The 19,294-nt window shown below is 36.1% G+C and overlaps 1 protein-coding gene across 2 annotated transcripts; it reads left to right on the top strand.

The window, feature by feature from the left end:
- The first annotated feature begins 1,937 nt into the window (after window positions 1-1,937).
- Window positions 1,938-18,030, top strand: LOC130748012 (DEAD-box ATP-dependent RNA helicase FANCM). 2 transcript variants are annotated; one of them, XM_057601091.1, is made up of 23 exons: window positions 1,938-2,124; window positions 2,209-2,464; window positions 2,561-2,704; window positions 2,776-2,858; window positions 2,946-3,060; window positions 3,169-3,260; window positions 3,393-3,447; window positions 3,525-3,646; window positions 3,722-3,835; window positions 4,372-4,565; window positions 4,825-4,955; window positions 5,506-5,566; window positions 5,666-5,736; window positions 12,702-12,751; window positions 12,822-12,987; window positions 13,137-13,264; window positions 13,349-13,678; window positions 13,816-13,879; window positions 14,462-14,842; window positions 14,951-15,403; window positions 15,571-15,622; window positions 15,819-15,959; window positions 17,153-18,030. In XM_057601091.1, exons 1-23 carry the CDS (start codon window positions 2,080-2,082, stop codon window positions 17,697-17,699), a joined length of 3,795 nt encoding a protein of 1,264 aa, XP_057457074.1. In that variant the 5' UTR covers window positions 1,938-2,079; the 3' UTR covers window positions 17,700-18,030. The 2 variants fall into 2 exon arrangements, with proteins under 2 accessions (XP_057457074.1, XP_057457075.1); XM_057601092.1 differs by lacking the exons at window positions 1,938-2,124; window positions 2,209-2,464; window positions 2,561-2,704; window positions 2,776-2,858; window positions 2,946-3,060 and having other exon boundaries at window positions 3,204-3,277.
- The last annotated feature ends 1,264 nt before the right edge of the window (window positions 18,031-19,294 follow it).

Here is a 19,294-nt window from a genome sequence, read left to right as displayed (position 1 = left end):
CATGTGCTGGTTTTCCCTATGCTCTTTGTTGCGCTTCAAAATCGGCTTACTATTAGCTCGAGCTTGTGCAAATTTCTTTGTTTATCTGATGGTTGGCTCGACATATATTTCAAGGGATTTTGGACATTTTCGTCTTCTATTACAAACGGCCTAACATAAATATTAATTGAAGATTTGACTGAAGATCTTTTCTGTTTCATAATGGATTTTCTTTTCAGCCGTGCTTCGGTCGAGCTATTTGGAGTACTATGATCTGAAGTGAGGTTAGATGGAGGACTTGTAAATAACTGAGAACCAACGAGACTATTTGGGAAGGTTGGTTGACTAATCTTAATTCTGGAAAATCCTAGATTGAGCACGACATCTTTTATTTTTATATTGTAGATCATGAGAAAGAATAAAATGAGAAATCAGGGGATTCCTTTAAATATGCAGTAAATTAGGCTTGAGACTTTTCTTAATTTGAAGAGATGATGAAAACAATTTCAAGATTTAAAAATATCAAATTAGCCAAGATATTCTCTGGCTCTGCAATAAAAGTCGGGTCAATTTAGTAAGGAGTAATCTCGGTAAATCTTAGATAATTAGGGATAATCTTTTAAAATTTTAATGTTAAAAGTTTCTCAGATTTAAAAATTTTAAATTTGTTAAGATTGTCTCTGCAATAAAAGTCAGGTCAATTTAGTAAGGAGTAATAATCTAGGCAAATCTAAGATAATTAGGGATAATCTTTTAAAATTGTAATGTTAAAAGTTTATCTAATTTAAAATTTTCAAATTAGCCAAGATTGCCTCTGCAATAAATGTCTGGAAATTTTAGTAAAGAGTAATCTAGGTAAATCTTAGATAATTAGGGCAAAGTTTAAAAATAAATAATAAGATAAATAAAGATTAAAATCATGAAATAAACAACCTAAATCCTAATCAAATCTAAAATTTTAAAAGGTACTAAATAAATATAGATAAAAACTATCAAAATCTATCAAATTACAATAAAAACACATAAAATTCTGAATTAATTAAAAATCCGAAAATTCAATAAAAATCAATTAATACTCTAAAAATAAATAAAAAATAAATTAAGATAAAATCAAGAAATAAACAACCTAAATCCTAATCAAATCTAAAATTTTACCCTCTAACAAATTGAAAATTATACCATCTAACAAATTGACACGTGGAATAATTTTTATGAGAATTAATCTGGTGCTGACACGTCACTAACAATTAATTTGATGCTGAAACGTCACTATAGAAGTTATTCTTTTCTAATATATATTGATATTGATATTGATTGATATTGATTTGGTATGATAAAATAGAACAAAGATAGAGAATAGAGAAATATACTTTTTTATGCAAAAATACGTTTATTTAGCATTAGCTAGACTAGGTTTTAAGTTTTAACCCTTTATGACGATGTCAGACCCTCATAAAAAGTATGAAGGTGTGAACTCACCCATTTATCTCGAATTTGGAGAGTATCACCTCTATCTCCCTCTCCCCCCTCACCAAACACACATACTTCCTCCTTACTCTTCCTAACTCTCTTTTTCCCATCTATCTCTACCAAATATAGTGTAAGTGAACATGTGAATATTTTGCTAGTTAAACAAAAAGTTTTTTTTTGAAGGCATGTAGTGTATAAGCTATACACTGGTATCTTCGTAGACAAGAATCAGAATATCCTCGAATGATAGCTCGAATGGTAAGAGCTATGAGACATTTGAGTTGGGTAGATAAGGTCCAATAATCAATTTATTTATGTATGGTGCAATTTATCTTTCCGATGAAAATAAAATAACAAGAATCAACCCGTGTTCATTTGTGCACTACACTTGAGTTTGTATAGTTTGAGAATGTAAATAGCAATAGCAATTTTAGACATGAAAAATAAAAATAATAACACCTTTTTTCATTTGTCAATGATGATTTTGGCGCCAATTAGAATTATTGACTTATTTGGGAGGGACTGGGGAGTGAGAGGAAGAAGGATTTGAGAATTTTCAATTAAATCAAATTTGGTTTATGCGCGGGGCCTCTTGCTGGTGAATCGCATTCCGAGTGAAAATATACATGAATGGCGGCGTCCGATAATCCTTATGAGATCATCGACGATGATGAGGTGAGCCGAGCGTATGGAAAATTTGGATTTCGGTAACTGTGTTTTTAGGGGTTTGATTTGACCTTATTCTTCTTTCTCTTTCAGGGGTTTGATTGGGAAGCGGCTGCAAGAGAAATCGACACCGTATGCCAAACGACCAGCGACAGCGACCCAAAGGGAAAGGGAAAGGGAAAGGGTAAGGTTTCTCCCAATCCCAAGAAAAAGCAATTCACTCTCGATAAGTTTGTGGCCATTGCCAAGAAGGAAACCCCGACAAAACCTCAGTTGGAAGAAGATGCTGAGAGCCCTAACTGCACCCACCACATTGACGTCGATGCAGCTAAAACTTGGATCTATCCTGGTACTGATTGCTCTTGTTTCACATACATTGACGTCTTTGCCCATACCTTATATAGTTCCATTTGAAATTCAATCAATCTTGTTCTTGTTTTGCCAGTTAATGTTCCGCTCCGTGACTATCAGTTCCATATTTCCCAGTCCGCACTCTTTTCAAATACATTGGTGGCCCTGCCAACTGGACTTGGCAAAACACTCATTGCCGCGGTTGTTATGTATAACTACTTCAGATGGTTTCCTCAAGGTTTTCTTCTTAACTCAGAAAACTATCTTCAGAATCAGACAAGCATTTACATCTTCTTCCTTTCTCCACAGGCAAAATAGTCTTCACTGCTCCTTCTCGACCATTGGTCTTGCAGCAGATAGAAGCATGCCACAATATTGTGGGAATACCTCAAGTAACAATTATTCTCACTTCTCTTTCACCTTTACCTTTTGCTTCATTAAATCTATCCAATATCTGCCTGAATTGAATTTTATTGCAGGAATGGACAGTTGATATGACCGGTCAGTTAAGTCCTCCTAAAAGAGCACGATTTTGGAAAACAAAGAGAGTATTCTTTGTCACCCCACAAGTCTTTGAAAAGGATATTCATTCAGGTTAATTCTTTAATTTACTACCTTTTGTGTATCATTTACCATTCTTTGCTTCATTTGACCTGCCTTTGTAGCGTTATTTTGCTTTCTGCATGGTTTATATTATTTCAGGCACATGTTTGGTGAAGTACTTAGTATGCTTGGTTATTGATGAAGCTCACAGGGCAATGGGAAATTACTCTTACTGTGAAGCAGTTCGTGAGGTTTGATTTATTTAGAGGTTTTTAGTTTCTTCTGGTCTTTAGCTCTTTATAATGTCCACTATTATATGCTGATGTTCTTTCACTATTATATACAGCATTTAACTAATTTATACCTTTTTTCCCGGTTTCTAGTTAATGGCTGTACAAGTGCAACTGAGAATATTAGCGTTAACTGCGACACCAGGGTGTATGTTATTTATTTCTTATCTCTTTGTTTTTTCTTAAAAATATATTTTGTGTTCTCACTCTTAGTGTGATATTCAGCAAAGCAGCAGACTGTCCAGGATGTTATTGATAATCTGCATATCTCCAAGCTTGAATATCGCAGTGAAACTGACCCTGACGTTATCTCTTATGTTCATGATAGGAAGATAGAGTTGATACAGGTAGTCAATGCATATCTATTTGGAATCTAAAGTTATATTTACGGTTTTCAGAGATCTTTGTTGGAACATTACCAGGTTGCAATGGGCCTAGATGCTGTAGAAATAAACAATAAGTTTTTGGAAGTGATACGCCCTATAGTTGCCAGGCTTACAGCTATTGGGGTCATTCAGAACAGGGATTACCGCACTGTATGTCTCTTCGCCTTCTAGCTTCTTTTTCATTTTTCTTTTCATGGTTTCAGACTTTCGGATAGCTCTACCTTTTCTTTACAAATAACTGCATGACTTGTATTGATTTTTATTAAGTTCCATAAAGATATAGTTCAGCATGAATCGTGTTCCCCTTGCTCTTTTTTCACTTTCATCACCTATTGAGGGAAAATATCTACAGTTGGCTTATCATGCTCTTCAGTTCTCTAAAAAATGTAAACTCTAAAGATAACCAAGTGATTTTTTCGAAGCCTTGGAACAATTAACAAGATAAATTAACCCTAAAGCTAAGATACATACAGAAAGAGTGAGAATATTTTGAGGTCTTGGTGTCTTGTTTGTACCAAAGTAATTCTGTACTTTTCCTCTCTCAGAATTCATTTAGTTTGTCACGTCCTTTAAGAAAGCTTTGTTTTGTGTTACATGCAAGATGTTAAATAGTGGCATATTTGTAGTGTTAGTAAGTAAGATATAGTAAAATCATTAATTAATCTTTATCTTTGAACGCTCGACAGTTGAGCCCTTGTGTATTGCTTGAAATAAGGGAAAAGTTTCGCCAGGGGCATAGGCAAGATCTTTCTCATGACAACTATGGAGATATTGAAGGGTATTTTGGAGTTCTTATTACTCTTTATTACATCCACAAGCTGCTTTCAAGTCATGGAATAAGGCCAGCTTATGAGATGCTTGAAAGAAAGTTGAAGCAAGGGTAAGCATTTTTGTATACTTCCTCATTCCTATTTACTCTTTATGCATAAGCTAAGTAGATAAAACACTGGGAAAGTTATGTTTAGTTCTGTATTCATATGTGATTTTTTGCACCCTTTTGTTCTGGTCTAATAATTCTTAAACTTATTTTACTAGGGGCTTTGTGGGGGATATTTCATTATGTTATGCGTGGATTTTTCTATACATTTTATATATTAAATTTTAGTACAATGATTCTGTTTAAGAATATATTCTTTCAGGTTTTTCGCAAAATATGTGAGTAAAAATGATGATATTCATAAAGCTAGGCAACTTATGCAACAAAGCTTGTTTCATGGAGCATCGAGTCCCAAATTGTCCAAGATGCTAGAAGTATTACTGGAGCATTTCAGTAAGTAGAATTTTTTTGTCAAGTGTCTATGGGTTTTAACATTTTCATTCTAGCTTCTTAAATAATGCAGTGTAAAGGAAGATAAATGTATTGACAGCTAAAAGTATGTTTAAGGGGGTAGTATGTATGGTTGAAAATATTAGAGCACTTAACTGATTTGACACATTTTGTGTATATTTAGACAATTAAATTTTTAGTCTCTTACAATTTAAGGGAGATATGTTTTCTTCACTTTTTGGATATTCTTCGTTTCCTTCAGTAAAATGGTTCTTCTAAATTTGTAATTAAATTTCTTTTTTTTTTAAACTAAACAATTATTCCCAAACAGCCTTAAACAGTTTGATATAAATTTCAGCCATCTGTATTATGTAAGCACTAAGCCTGTACTTTGAAGGGGCAAAATCTTGTGGATAAATATCATTTTTTTTTTCTTTTTCCTTTTCTTATAATTGGGTTACCTTCCTTACATTTTATCGTCAAAACATTTACAATGGGTGCATACTGCATACTCATCAGTGACAATGAATAACATCTTTTGATGTGGTTGCAGAAACCAATGATCCACAAAACTCCAGGGTAATTATTTTCTCCAATTACAGAGAAAGTGTCAGGTAAAATTAAATTGAATCATTTCATTATCTTATTGGACATAGTTAAAGGGAAGTTTTACCCATATTTGAAAATATTCTTATGTTAATTTGAGTATTTAGGGACATAATGGACGCACTTACAAATAGTGGGGGTCCAGTCAGAGCTACCCAGTTTATTGGTCAAAGTTCAGGTATTTATAATGGTAGCTTGTTTTCTATGTGCCGAATTTAATCTGAATTATTCTTTAGAACACATTTTATTCAGTATAGTAGGACCGATACTTTGAATATGTGGAACTGTTTTTTTTTAATGATTATGTTGAGAAGCTATGCCTAACTTTACCTGAAAACTAGTTTAGGGGTGAAGGTAGTCATGGCCTTTATGAAGACTTCTTTGCCCATATCTCCAGTCAATGTGGAACCTTAACGCTCCTTCATGCCCAAGGCTGGACATTTGAATTGCGGATATTGTAGACTTGATGATTATGAAATGCTCTCATGCCTATCATGGGATATTGATAGAACACTTGACAATTATTAGAAATTGGGAGGCCTATACTCAACCACAAAAGCTAGCTCAAGAGTTGAGGTTTGCACTATCCTTATAAAGGCTATCTATGCTCTATCTCTAGCCAATGTGGGACTTCTAACACACCCCCTCACGTCCAGGACTGAACAACCTGGAACGTGGGATCAACAACAACGGGTGGCCCAATAATGGGAGGTCTCCACAACAAACAACAACTGGATCTAGGATAGGCTCTGATACCATATTAGAAATTGGGAGGCCTATACTCAACCACAAAAGCTAGCTCAAGAGTTGAGGTTTGCACTATCCTTATAAAGGCTATCTATGCTATATTGAAAAATAATAGGTAAATGCTGTTCTATCTTATTCCTCAGCCAAAGGCTGGTATTTATAGAGAGGATACAATTATTACTCCTTGAATTAAGGAGAGAATTACTACTCCTTGAATTAAGGAGAAAATTATTACATATAAAAAAGTCAATAATAGAATCTCTAGAATTGACTGGAAAACAATAAATACTGATATATTTTCCAACACCCCCCCTCAAGTTGGTGCATAGATATCTATCATGCCCAACTTGCCTATCAAATGCTCAAAGGTAGGTCTTGCCAAGCTCTTGGTCAGGATATCCGCAGTTTGCTGACTCGAAGTCACAAAAGGTAGACATATGATTCCAGCATCTAACTTCTCCTTTATGAAATGTCGATCAATCTCAATATGCTTGGTTCTGTCATGTTGAACTGGGTTATGAGCTATGCTAATAGCAGCTTTACTGTCGGAGTATAATTTCAATGGAAGCTCAATTTTCATCTTAAGTTCTTCTAGGACTCTATGAATCCATAATCCTTCACAAATACCTTGAGCCATAGCTCTAAACTCAGCTTCTGCACTACTTCTTGCCACAACTCCTTGTTTCTTGCTCCTCCATGTCACAAGATTACCCCAAACATAGGTACAATATCCAGAGGTTGATCTTCTATCTGTGACTGAGCCTGCCCAATCAGCATCGGTGAAGATAGACACATTTCTTTCACTAGTCTTCTTAAAAAATAAGCCTTTTCCGGGATTTCCCTTCAAATATCTCAGTATCCTATAGACTGCCTCAAGATGTTCCTCAAAAGGAGAATGCATGAACTGACTCACTGCACTAACTGAGAAAGCAATATCAGGTCGAGTGTGTGACAAATAAATCAGTTTCCCAACCAATCTTTGGTATCTTCCAGTATCAACGGGAACACTACCTTCTTCCCAAAGTTTAGCATTAGGATCCATAGGGGTATCTGCTGGACGACATCCACTCATTCCTGTTTCTTTCAATAAGTCTAGAATGTATTTCTGCTGTGAAACCACAATACCATTCTTTGATCGAGCAACCTCCATTCCAAGAAAATATCTCATGGGTCCTAAGTCCTTGATTTCAAAGTCTACTGCTAATTTCTCTTTTACTCTTGCCATTTCAACTGTATCATCTCCAGTAAGGACAATATCATCAACATAAACAATCAGGGCAGCAACTTTCCCATCATGGGAGAATTTTGTGAATAAGGTGTGGTCAGCCTGTCCTTGAGTGTACCCTTGTTTCTTCATGGACTGAGTGAATTTTTCAAACCAAGCTCTAGGGGACTGCTTTAATCCATACAAAGACCTATTTAGTTTGCATACATTTGATCCAAATTTGCTTTCAAAGCCAGGAGGAATCTCCATATATACTTCTTCTTCTAGATCACCATTAAGAAACGCATTCTTAACATCCAATTGATGTAGGGGCCAATCCAGGTTGGCAGCAAGAGATAAGAGAATTCGGACAGTGTTCAATTTTGCAACAGGAGCAAATGTCTCTGAGTAGTCTATACCATAGGTCTGAGTAAAGCCCTTCGCCACCAAGCGAGCCTTGTACCTTTCAATTGACCCATCTGAATTATAATTCACAGTAAACACCCATTTGCATCCAACTGTCTTCTTGCCATCTGGTAGTGTCATAACACTCCAAGTTTTGTTCTTTTCAAGAGCTGTCATCTCCTCAAGTACAGCTTCCCTCCACTTTGGAATTTCTAGAGCAACCTGGACATTTTTTGGAATTTCTACACTAGACAATTTTGAGGTGAAGGCAGACAGAGATGAAGACAAATTTGAATATGATATAAAATTGGAAATAGGGTGTTTAGTGCAAGATCTAACAGGTTTTCTAATGGCAACAGGATCATCTATATCAGGATACAAAATACGACTCTCAGAAACAGAGATAGACTTACCTTTCATTTTCTTAGGAGGTTGATCATTCCCCGGTTCAGATTCCTGACAGTGTTGAGATGTGGACTCATTCCTTTCTTTGTGGTGCTTTTTCACATAAACCTTCCCTTTCCAAGTCCTGTTTCCTACTTCAAATCTGTTCTCTTTAAGTGACTCATTATTTTGTGGCATTTTAATTAGATCATCATCATCCCTATTGTCAAGATTCTCATTGGTTTCTTCATGAGAAAATGTAGGCTCTGATTCCTCAAGTTCCTTACTCATAACAGGAGTAGGATCAGATAGAGTATCTTGGCCATTTTCTGTTGGTGCAGAACTATAAGTCTTAGAGCTTTGTGGTACAGGCAAAGATAATTTATTTAAAAAACTCATGTCCTCAATTTGAAACGAGTCTTCCTTTATATCCCCCCCTTGAAGATGAGTGTCATTAAAAAAAGGTTTATTTTCAAAAAACGTAACGTCCATAGTGACAAACATTTTCTTGTTTTTTGGATCAAAACATTTATACCCCTTTTGGGTTGGGGAGTATCCAACAAAAACACATTTTATAGCACGTGGTTCAAGTTTTCCAACATTTTTATGTTCATGAACAAAGGCTATGCAACCAAAGATTTTTAATGTCAAATCAGTTGAAACACGAGTACTAGGAAAACATTCTTTGAAAGTATTAATTGGAGTTTGGAAATTGAGAACTTTGGAGGGCATTCTATTAATTAAATATGCCGCTGTTAAAACAGCTTCGCCCCACAAATAGTTTGGTACTTTACTTGAGAAAAGTAATGCTCTAGCAACCTCCAATAAATGTCTATTTTTTCTTTCAGCAACTCCATTTTGTTGAGGAGTATTAGGACATGAACTTTGATGTACAATCCCATTTTTTAGGAAAAAATCATCCAAAATAGTGTTAAAATATTCTTTGCCATTATCACTTCTAAAGACTTGAATATTTGTTTGATATTGGTTCTGCACCATTGTACAAAAATCCTTTACAGCCCGACAAACATCTGATTTCCCCTTTAACAAGTACACCCAACATACTCTTGAATGGTCATCTATAAATGTGATGAACCATTTTTTAAGAGAAAGTGTACTTGTACGGTTAGGGCCCCAAACATCACTGTGAACAATAGAAAAAGGTTTTGATGGTTTATATGGCTGTATTGGAAATTGGGAACGATGATGCTTTGCAAACTCACATGCTTCACATTTAAGCAAAGAAAGGTTCTTATTATAAAATAACTTAGGAAACAAGTGTTTTAAGTAATGAAAACTAGGATGACCTAATCGTAAATGCCATAACATAACGTTGTCATCATTATTATTCAAAACAAAAAAGGATTCAAAGCAGGAACTTATTGTTTTTGGAGGTAGTTGTGATGCAGATCCAATGTCAAGGTAGTAGAGTCCTCCACTCTCCTTAGCACTGCCAATCATCTTCCCCGAGTTCAAATCCTGAAAGACACAGTGAGAACGGAAAAAATTGGTTTGACAATTTATATCTCGGGTTAATTTACTAACAGACATTAAATTACAGGATAAGTTTGGAACATGAAGGACATCGTTAAGAGTTAACACTGGAGACAACACAACTGACCCTTTACCTGCAATGGCTGAAAAAGAGCCATCTGCAATTTTTATTTTTTGATTACCTGCACATGGACTATATGAAGAAAACAAGGTGGATTCACTTGTCATGTGATCCGAGGCACCTGAATCTAATATCCAAGTATGACTGGGACTGACACTAAGACATGCAGAATTACCTTTTGTTGCTATAGAGCAAGAAGGGGTTGAAGACTCGAGGAGTTTGAGCAGTTTGTCTAGTTGTTCCGTAGTGAGCGGAAGCTGAGTCGAAGAGGATTGCTGCCCTTGATCAGAATTACTTGCTTGAAATGCACGACGACCTTTCTTCTTCCAGCTAGGAGGTTTTCCTATGAGCTTCCAACAATTTTCACGTGTGTGCCATTCGCGCTTGCAGTGATCGCACCAAGGAACTTTTTCTGACCTTTTTCCCTCGCCGAGGTTCCTAGTAGCCAGAGCAGAGCCTTCAGATTCAGAACTTCGTGGTGTCTTGCCCATCATAATTCCTTGTCGTGCCTCCTCCCTTCTGATTTCTGCAAAAGTTTCACGAAGAGTTGGCAATGGTATTTTTCCTAAAACTCGACCCCTTACCTCATCAAGGTCTGTATTTAGCCCAGCAAGAAACATGAAGACACGATCATTTTCTTGCCTCTTGAGAAACAGAACACTATCTTCTGTACACCTCCAATTGTCATCATAACAGAGATCTAATTCTTGCCACAGGGTCAACAACTCATTGTAATAAGCAGTTACACTCCTGTCACCTTGTTTAGCCTGCCATAACTTTGATTTTAAACCAAAAATTTGGGAGGAGTTTTGAATATCAGAGTATGTTTCCTTAACAGCTTCCCACACATCCTTTGCAGAAGGCAAAAACATGTAAGGCTTACCTATTCCAGTTTCCATAGAGCTTACCAACCAAGCAATAATCAAGGAGTTTTCAGATTTCCATTGTTTGTAACGAGGGTCTCCGCTTGTTGGTTCAGCTACTGCTCCTGTTAAAAAACCAAGCTTCCCTTTGCTATCCAATACCAAGCGAACGGTTTGGGCCCATTCATTATAGTTCTTCCCATTCATCTTAGGAATATTGACCTTGAGGGAGTATGAGGAACCCTCTTGGTCATTGCAACCTATATTGACATTACTGTCACCATAAACACTGTTGTTTCTGTTTTCATTGTTGCCGTCATTACCGCCACTGTTTGTGACGAACTTTGGTGTGCCATCTCCACGACCACCACCATTACCGCGGCCACCGCCGTCTCCTTTGCCACCGCCATCACCGCTGTTGACGCCCGAGTCAAGTGATTGTTCGCCGTGGTTGGCTGTGGATCCGGTGTAGGCCTCTGCTATGGAGGGCCACCTATTGCGACCTGCCATAGGAGGCTAAATGGGTATGTGAAACGGGTCGGGGAAGGAAATAGGTTGATCAGACTAGCTGTGGAAAGCTCTACAGTAGAAGTCCCAACCTAGGGCTCTTGATACCATATTGAAAAATAATAGGTAAATGCTGTTCTATCTTATTCCTCAGCCAAAGGCTGGTATTTATAGAGAGGATACAATTATTACTCCTTGAATTAAGGAGAGAATTACTACTCCTTGAATTAAGGAGAAAATTATTACATATAAAAAAGTCAATAATAGAATCTCTAGAATTGACTGGAAAACAATAAATACTGATATATTTTCCAACAACAATACTAGTGAGCCAATAAACCTTGAGGAAACAATTGTGGAGAAGGGTAGAGAAAAGCCCAGGGTCTGGCAAGTTTATTCTAGGAGAAGGAAGGTGGGGTCAGGGAGAGAGAATTAGTGCTAGTTAGAGGAGGGGGTGAGCTGGCAAGATTTTGGGAAGGATAGGGATTCTGGTATATAAAGTGAGAGAGAGAGAGAGTGAGGAGGATCATTCTGGATATTGGTAGTATTGTTATAGGAGAGAATATCTCTGGTAGGAGTCACTGACTCTGGTGTTTTTCATAAATTGTGAGAGCTCTAGCTCATATATTTCCATTTAATACATATATATTTCAGTTCAGAAATTACTGGTTCTATCAGATATCTATAGGATCAAATTGACTTCATCAATTTTCTTTTGAATTAGCGACATGGTTGATTGACTTCATTAATTTTTTAGAACACCTGCAGGCCAGGTCGTCTATTGAACTTTAAATTTCTGCAGGTGGCCTAATAACGGAAGAATCTAGGATGGACTTTAGTATCGCCTTTATAATTTGGGCTAGGCCTAACTCTACCCTAAATGCTGACCTTAGATAGTTTGGGCATGTACTTGGAAATAACTTGTAGAAGCATTGGTAAGGAGAGTTGATCAGATGGAGGATAGTCCAAGAGTTAGAGGTAGATGAAGACATAGGAAAGTTATTGGCTAAACTATTAAGAGATATTTTAGAGGTAAATAGTCTATATGTGAACTTAATACATGATGGTGGTGCATTGTGGCATCGTTTAAGCCATCTAGTTGACCTAGTTCTTAAATAATTTACTTGTTCTTCTGGTATTTCTTAAACTATATTTGAACTTATTTCTTGTTCTTCTTGTATTTTGCTGTGGCCTTAAATAATTTTTTGTTCTTGTAATTTGTTGTGACTTGTGGCCTTAAATAATTCTTAGTCATTGTTAAGCATTTGACATCTACTTCTTTTTCTTCTGTCTATATTCATTGGGAGTTTCTTATCTTGAACTTGTATCTTCCTTTTGTTTTCTTCTTTGGCTTTTGGCCTTCATCATTATAAATTCCCAAGTTCATTAAAGAAAATTATCATTTTAATTATTTTCAGGAAAAACAATGAAAGGTCAATCCCAAAAAGTTCAACAGGCTGTGCTGAAGGTAGGTATTCTATTTTGGTACAACATTTATACTCCTCCCATTTCTTTACATGGTTCATCTTCACCAACAGAAATTCCGGTCTGGTGCCTTCAATGTCATTGTTGCTACATCAATTGGTGAAGAAGGTCTTGATATTATGGAAGTTGATCTTGTCATATCTTTTGATGCTAATATTTCACCACTTAGAATGATTCAACGAATGGGGAGAACTGGAAGAAAGCACGATGGGCGAGTTGATATCCTTTGGTTGTCTATTTTATTTGACTCTTGGCAGTTGCTACTGCTGAGAAAGAAGAACATCCTGTTGTTCTCTACTAATGACCTCTTTATACTTTCAACGGTCTTAGTTTTCTGAAAACTTTTTTGATTCCTTAACAATTACCACTAGTTTTAGCCTGTGAAGGAGCAGAGTTAAAAGGCTACTTGAGAAAACAGGCAAAGAGCAAGACTATAAGTAAACACATGCGAAATGGGGGCGTAAATAGCTTTGTCTTTCATCCTAGTCCAAGGATGGTTAGAAACCGTTAGATAGCTTCTTTCCTTTTCATTTCTGATTTTTTATCCTTATCCTCTAAATCCTGATAAATACTTTTGTAGATTCCCCACATCCTCAAACCAGAAGTTCAGTATGTTGAGCTGTCTATTGAGAAATTTATTCCTCGTCAAAAGAATGTGTCAGATGACCATCTTCACATTTCTCCCTCAAAGGACAAACTCACTCTTGCTGAGATTGATTTACTTGAAAATTATTTCCACCAAACCGGGGAAAACAAATGTAGATTGTCTCTTATTGCGTTTCCCCACTTTCAGACCTTTCCTTCCAGAGTACATAAAGTGAAGCATTCCTCTGGAACGTTGATGCTTATAGACATGATGCAGCGTTTGCAAGGACTAATAGCAATTCCCAAAGATAGAAAAACTCTTCAGGTTCTACATCTTTTCCTATCTTAGTACTATACATTGTGCTAGACTGCTAGTTATTGTAGTCATATCATACTATGATCTGTCTGTTTTTTTGTTGTTGTTTTATTTGGTAAAATAATACATCTATTTGTTAAACTCAGGAACATCAGTGGTTAGGAGATAGTAAGCAAATTGCTATTGCCGAGCTCGATGAAGCTATAAAAGGTAATATCTCTTCAATTTTCTCCCAAATTCTATTGCCAGACAATAAATACATGAGACTTTAGTCACTGTACGAATCAAGTAACAGACGTATTGTAAAATATTCTAGGTAATTTTAGTACAGGGATTGTGTTTGTGCCATTTTTATTTTAAAATACTTCCATTATGCTTTGTCAATGTTGTATACTTTGAAGCTTGCAATATGATATTGGGGCAGCAGTTCCTCTCATCCTCTTTAACCGAGGTTCTGACGTTCTGTAATTACCGATGCAAAATATGAAGAATTTGTGGTGAAGATCATATTTTTCTTAGTGTGCTATTATTCCCCTTATCGGACCAACCTCATATTCATTGAATATGCGATGAGATTGTCAGAAATCAGAATAGCGACTGAAAAAAGGTGTTTCTGTAGTATGGTTTTTACTTTCCAAAAAAATTACTAGTTGACGGGTATTTGTTTAATTTCTTTTTGGTGGAGTAACATCTTTTCAACTTCTGTGAAGATTTTATAAATATCTTACATTTGAAATTTGAGAAGACATTATCTAACAGGAAGTCCTTTTTTATTTCTGTCCACTACTTCAGACAATGAATCATGCCGTACCCATACAGTGGGAAGGAACGGTGTCTCTGTGAGTTGTCTGGAACTGGATTCCTGTCATTTGGGGATTCAAACAAAAGAGTTTGTTGATCTAACTCAAGAAGATAGTACACTTTGTGACTTGGTTAAGAATCAAGATGAAACATGCGAGGGCGATGAGATAATTCCTGAGACTCCAATTGCTATGAGAAATGTGTCAAATGAAGGAGCTAAGGCTGGTGAAACGGTAAATGTTGCTGAGAGTCAGACTTCTTTGATGGCTGCAAATGCATGCATTAGTGGCATGGGAGATGAAGAATTTAGTCCCCGTTTAACTAATTTTATAAAAAGTGGCGTTGTTCCAGAGTCTCCAATTGATGAAAGAGGTGGGTCACTTTGAGGTCATAACGTGGTTGTGTGTGATATTTGAGATTGATAACTTTGTTGAATGTGCGAACCTGATTAAATAATTTGCTCTGAATTGGATTTTTCAGGGCCATTGAAAGACAAGTGTGTCATTAGAGACTGTATTTCACCTGTTCATTTCCAGGAAGAACAGGGTGTTAGTGCTTTAAATTCTAGGGATACTGAAAAGGTCATCATTGATCATGACACTTGTAAGAATGTTTGTACTTCTCCTGTCAGTAAAACTCAAACCCCTTTACTTAAGCTGAAGAATTGTGCAATTAGAAGAGGACGCGTCTTCCTTTCTCAAATCGATGAAGCCCATACATATATCGCTGACCCAAGCTTCAGTGAAGAGTCACATTCAGCTTGTGGTGAAATGTCTATGAGCATTAAACCTGCACAGAAATTTAAAAGGTTGCGGAAAGTTGAAGATACCAAGAGTAATATGAATCAGAAAGACAATTTTTTGGCTTCAACAGCAAACTTTTTCGAATCATCTTCTCCTGCCTCCAATCCCACACACTATAAGCATGGCCAAGGTGATTTTAATTTGTTCGGTGCATCTTTTGTACCTTTGCTTTATTGACATATTGTAGATCATACTTTGTTTCTTGTGAAACCAAATTGGAAATCTATTTAAATGCTATTCCATATTCAAGTATTTGTGAAAATTTAAGGTTGTGCTGTTTCACTTTCTTCTTTTTAGGTAAAAGGAAGTCAACACATAATGTGAGAGAATTCATTGAGGAGGAAGCTGAGTAAGCTTATGTTACAGACTCACTGAATGTTGCATTCTCATCCTTTAGTTTAGCAATTTTTGGCCAATAATATTTACTATCATAGTTAGCATGTTTTTCTATGATTCAGAAGATAATAATTGCAAAGAAATAATCTGCATATCATGGGCGTTTTCTGAGAAAATATCCAATCTCATGATCTGCTCAATATTGTCAGGGTATCTTCAGATGCCTATGTATCTAATGATGAAGATGTCGAGGATGGCAATTCACATGACAGTTTCATAGATGACAGGACCAACCCTACAGCGGCCAGTCAACCTGAAGCTAGTAGAATTGACATGATGGCAATTTACAGGTATTTTACATTCCTCCCATTTCTCGTCTTTTCATAGGTTTCCTTCTTAAGTAAAGTAGCCTGCAATTGCATGGTTCAGAGAATTTTGGTAGTGAAGTGAACTGCTCAAATAATCACACAACATGTTTCTGGGTCGGTTACTTCTTTCCTGGATTGAGTTTGACCATGTTTTACATAATTCTAAGGAACGTCAATGTTGGTGATAAAGAGAAGCATCCTCTGAAAATGAATTAAAACAAGAAAATTTTATGAAATGAACAATGATACAAGGTAGAAGAGAGATCAGAAAAATGTCAAGTATTTCAGCTCCTTCAAGTATTATATTAATAAACTCAATATATTAGCAAAAATTACCATTAGGTATTCCATTATTCTTGTATACTTCACAATACTCCTCGTTAACTGGACTAAAATGTTAGCTTGCATTTTATTTGGCAACTACATGGTCTACTGTCAGGTAGAGAGACAGGAAATATATCAAGGGGTCAAAATTAATTTACTTTTTCTTGAGGAGGCCACATGAAAATATTTCCAAATTTTAAAAGGGTTAAGAGAAGTTGAGGGTTGGGGACTTGTGATCCATTGTCCCGCCATTCCCCTTCCTTTCACCCATGTTTAGGGTAATCCACTAATTGTATTTAATGTTTTTTCCAAATTTATAATGAGGTATGAGGGGGAGGTGGGCAGGTTTACTTCTCTGTTATGGACAAGATGTCTGCTTAAAGTAGTCCTGAAGCTTAATCATGAATTTAAGATATCACTTTTATATTTTTCTCTAAGTAGAGAGGGAGAGACCTTTCTTATGTAAATTATCTGTTCAGTGCTGTTCTGGAGTTGTTGGAAAATACATTATGGTACCCAAATTCCCAAATTTATTAAACTTTGCACAATGCTGTCCGGGAAAATTAGCAGCTAAGAGGTATGGGGCTATGGGCTATGATTTAGATAGAACATATATGATATAACTGCTGATGTTGATGAACTTTTTACATCTCAATGATTTCGTCATACTATAAGCTCCGGGAAAATGTTGCATATCCAGCTACTGGTGTATGTATACAATTAATGCTTTCTCCAATATACCTTGTTTTATCAATGTCTCTGTGCTTGCTTGGATTGACTGGAATCTGAACTAAAAAAATTCTTATTTAATTCATGTTAAAAATTCATAATTAGAATGAGCTCTGTTGCAGGCGTTCTCTACTCAGTCAAACACCAATTAATGGAGGACTTAATTTTCCTGCTACCTTCAGCCCTGACGACGTGATGACTACAGCCAGCATTAGTGAAAGTAGGGATTCATCAGGCAAGACAGTGAGTCATTTCCGGACAGGACCAACCAATCAGTCAGCTAATCGGACTTCAGAATCAGTTCATATCGACCAAATAACCTCAGAAGCAGTGCTTTCAACTACTTCCCTTAGTGGGACTGGGACAGACGTAAGAAGTCGTAAAAGAAGATTGACATTTTATCATTCTGGACATTTTCCAAATGTGAACCTTGAACAAGAATTTGCACTTGAATCAAAGAAAGAATCAGTGGATGGCGAGGCAACTATAGATGTTCTATGTGATGATCAGTTTTATAATGATCTTGATCTTGACGAATTGGAGGCACAAGCAACATCGCTTCTGAAAGAGAAATCAGATTTGTCAAGTCACAAGCAAACTACAGCCCCTCAATCTCACGCAACAAACCTTGATGTTTTTAGGTCTCCATCATTCGACCTTGGCATATGAAAAGCACGGCATAAACAATATATGCGGGTGACCAGAAAACTTTTAGTCGCCATATTAAAGAAGAGGTGGCTTAGTTGTATTTATCCTAGGTATAGTTGTTGTATAGTTATATGGAATGGAGACATTATATTTATCTATGGGTGCGTCATTGTATGGATACTGCTGGATTGGTGGATTGGATCCATCTTGTTTGTTCATCTTGACAAATCATAGGTAAGCGGATGAGGCTGTAAATTGTAATTATGTTCTAATGAAACTAGTGAAACTAGAGAAAGAGTGTTTTAAGATGGAACATTCCAATCCAATTCATCGAAATAGCATATTCAGCTGATTTGTATGGGTGCAATATCAATCATATGGAATGCACTAAGAACCGTCTACTAATGAAAGATAACAGAGAAACTCGTTTTTTTTTTTTTATGAAAGTGGAGAAACTCGTTACTGAGATCTAATTCTTTCTTCTTTATTTTTTTGAGAAATACTGAGATCTAAATCTTAACTTTAACCGTTAGAGGCTGACTTTAACGGTGTACTTACCAACTAGTAGTTACCCTTTAACACCAATCAATTACCACGGGGAAGGGTAGCTGGCTTGATGAGTTCAGGAAAATTAAGGGATTTGCAGGGTGAAGGGTCATGGTTCAAACTCTAGCGAATGAACTAATTTACTAACAATTAACAACTAACTTTTGCCTATAAAAAAAACCAATCAATTACCCACCGACACTAATATTTCGAAATGTTGAATCCCAAATTTATGTGACATTGACATGTTTTCAAAATCAAATATAACGTTAAGTACCAGAATATTGAACACCACTAGAGTAACACCTATATTCTGAAATCATGAATGGTAGCTATGTGCCATTATCAACTAAAATAATTAAATCTGAATTTTTAGGTCAAATAAATCAAAGCTTTATTTATAAACACTTTTTTTTTTCTTTTACAGATGTCACAATACTTCAAAAATGGTTATATATCTCCCAACGACTGTTGAATAGAAAATACAAGTTTATACAAACACAATCATATAAAATGATTACTGAGCACACAAAAAATTAAATAAAAATATTAATCACAATTGATCACAATAATCATATAAATTTTAAATAGTGATACTAAAGGTTAATACTCAAATTGATTCTTGTCTTTGTGCAACCGTTTGAACTAGGTCTCTCCCAAGAAAAATTATTGAAAAAACTCATCTTCTTTGTAAATTGTTTGGAGCAGGTCCTTGCAGTAGCCCGGAGCTCCGACAAGTATGAATTGGATCGCTGGCTATGACAAGTGAGTTGACATGGATTAACAATTTAAAATAAAATTACATGTAAGTTTTATTAATCCAATTAACTAAAATTAAACTAAATTAATTAACAAATTCATTTCCCCCATATTAATCTCAATTCCCCAAATTCTCAATCATCCCTACCAATTTAGGGTTCATATATGATTTCTCCTCCTCATATCCTCTAGTTCTTCTCCTCATTCTCTTCTTCCTCTCCTCTTGAGTTCTTCGTCTAATCATCTCGTGTGAGCCTTTCGTTCGTCTTCTTCCTCTCCTCGCATGAGCCTCTCGATCCTCTTCTCTTCTG

The sequence above is a fragment of the Lotus japonicus genome, chromosome 3 (assembly GCF_012489685.1).
Source record: "Lotus japonicus ecotype B-129 chromosome 3, LjGifu_v1.2".
NCBI lineage: Eukaryota > Viridiplantae > Streptophyta > Magnoliopsida > Fabales > Fabaceae > Lotus > Lotus japonicus.
The sequence above is the reverse complement of the archived record's forward strand: the minus strand, read 5'-3'. Positions and strand labels throughout refer to the sequence as shown.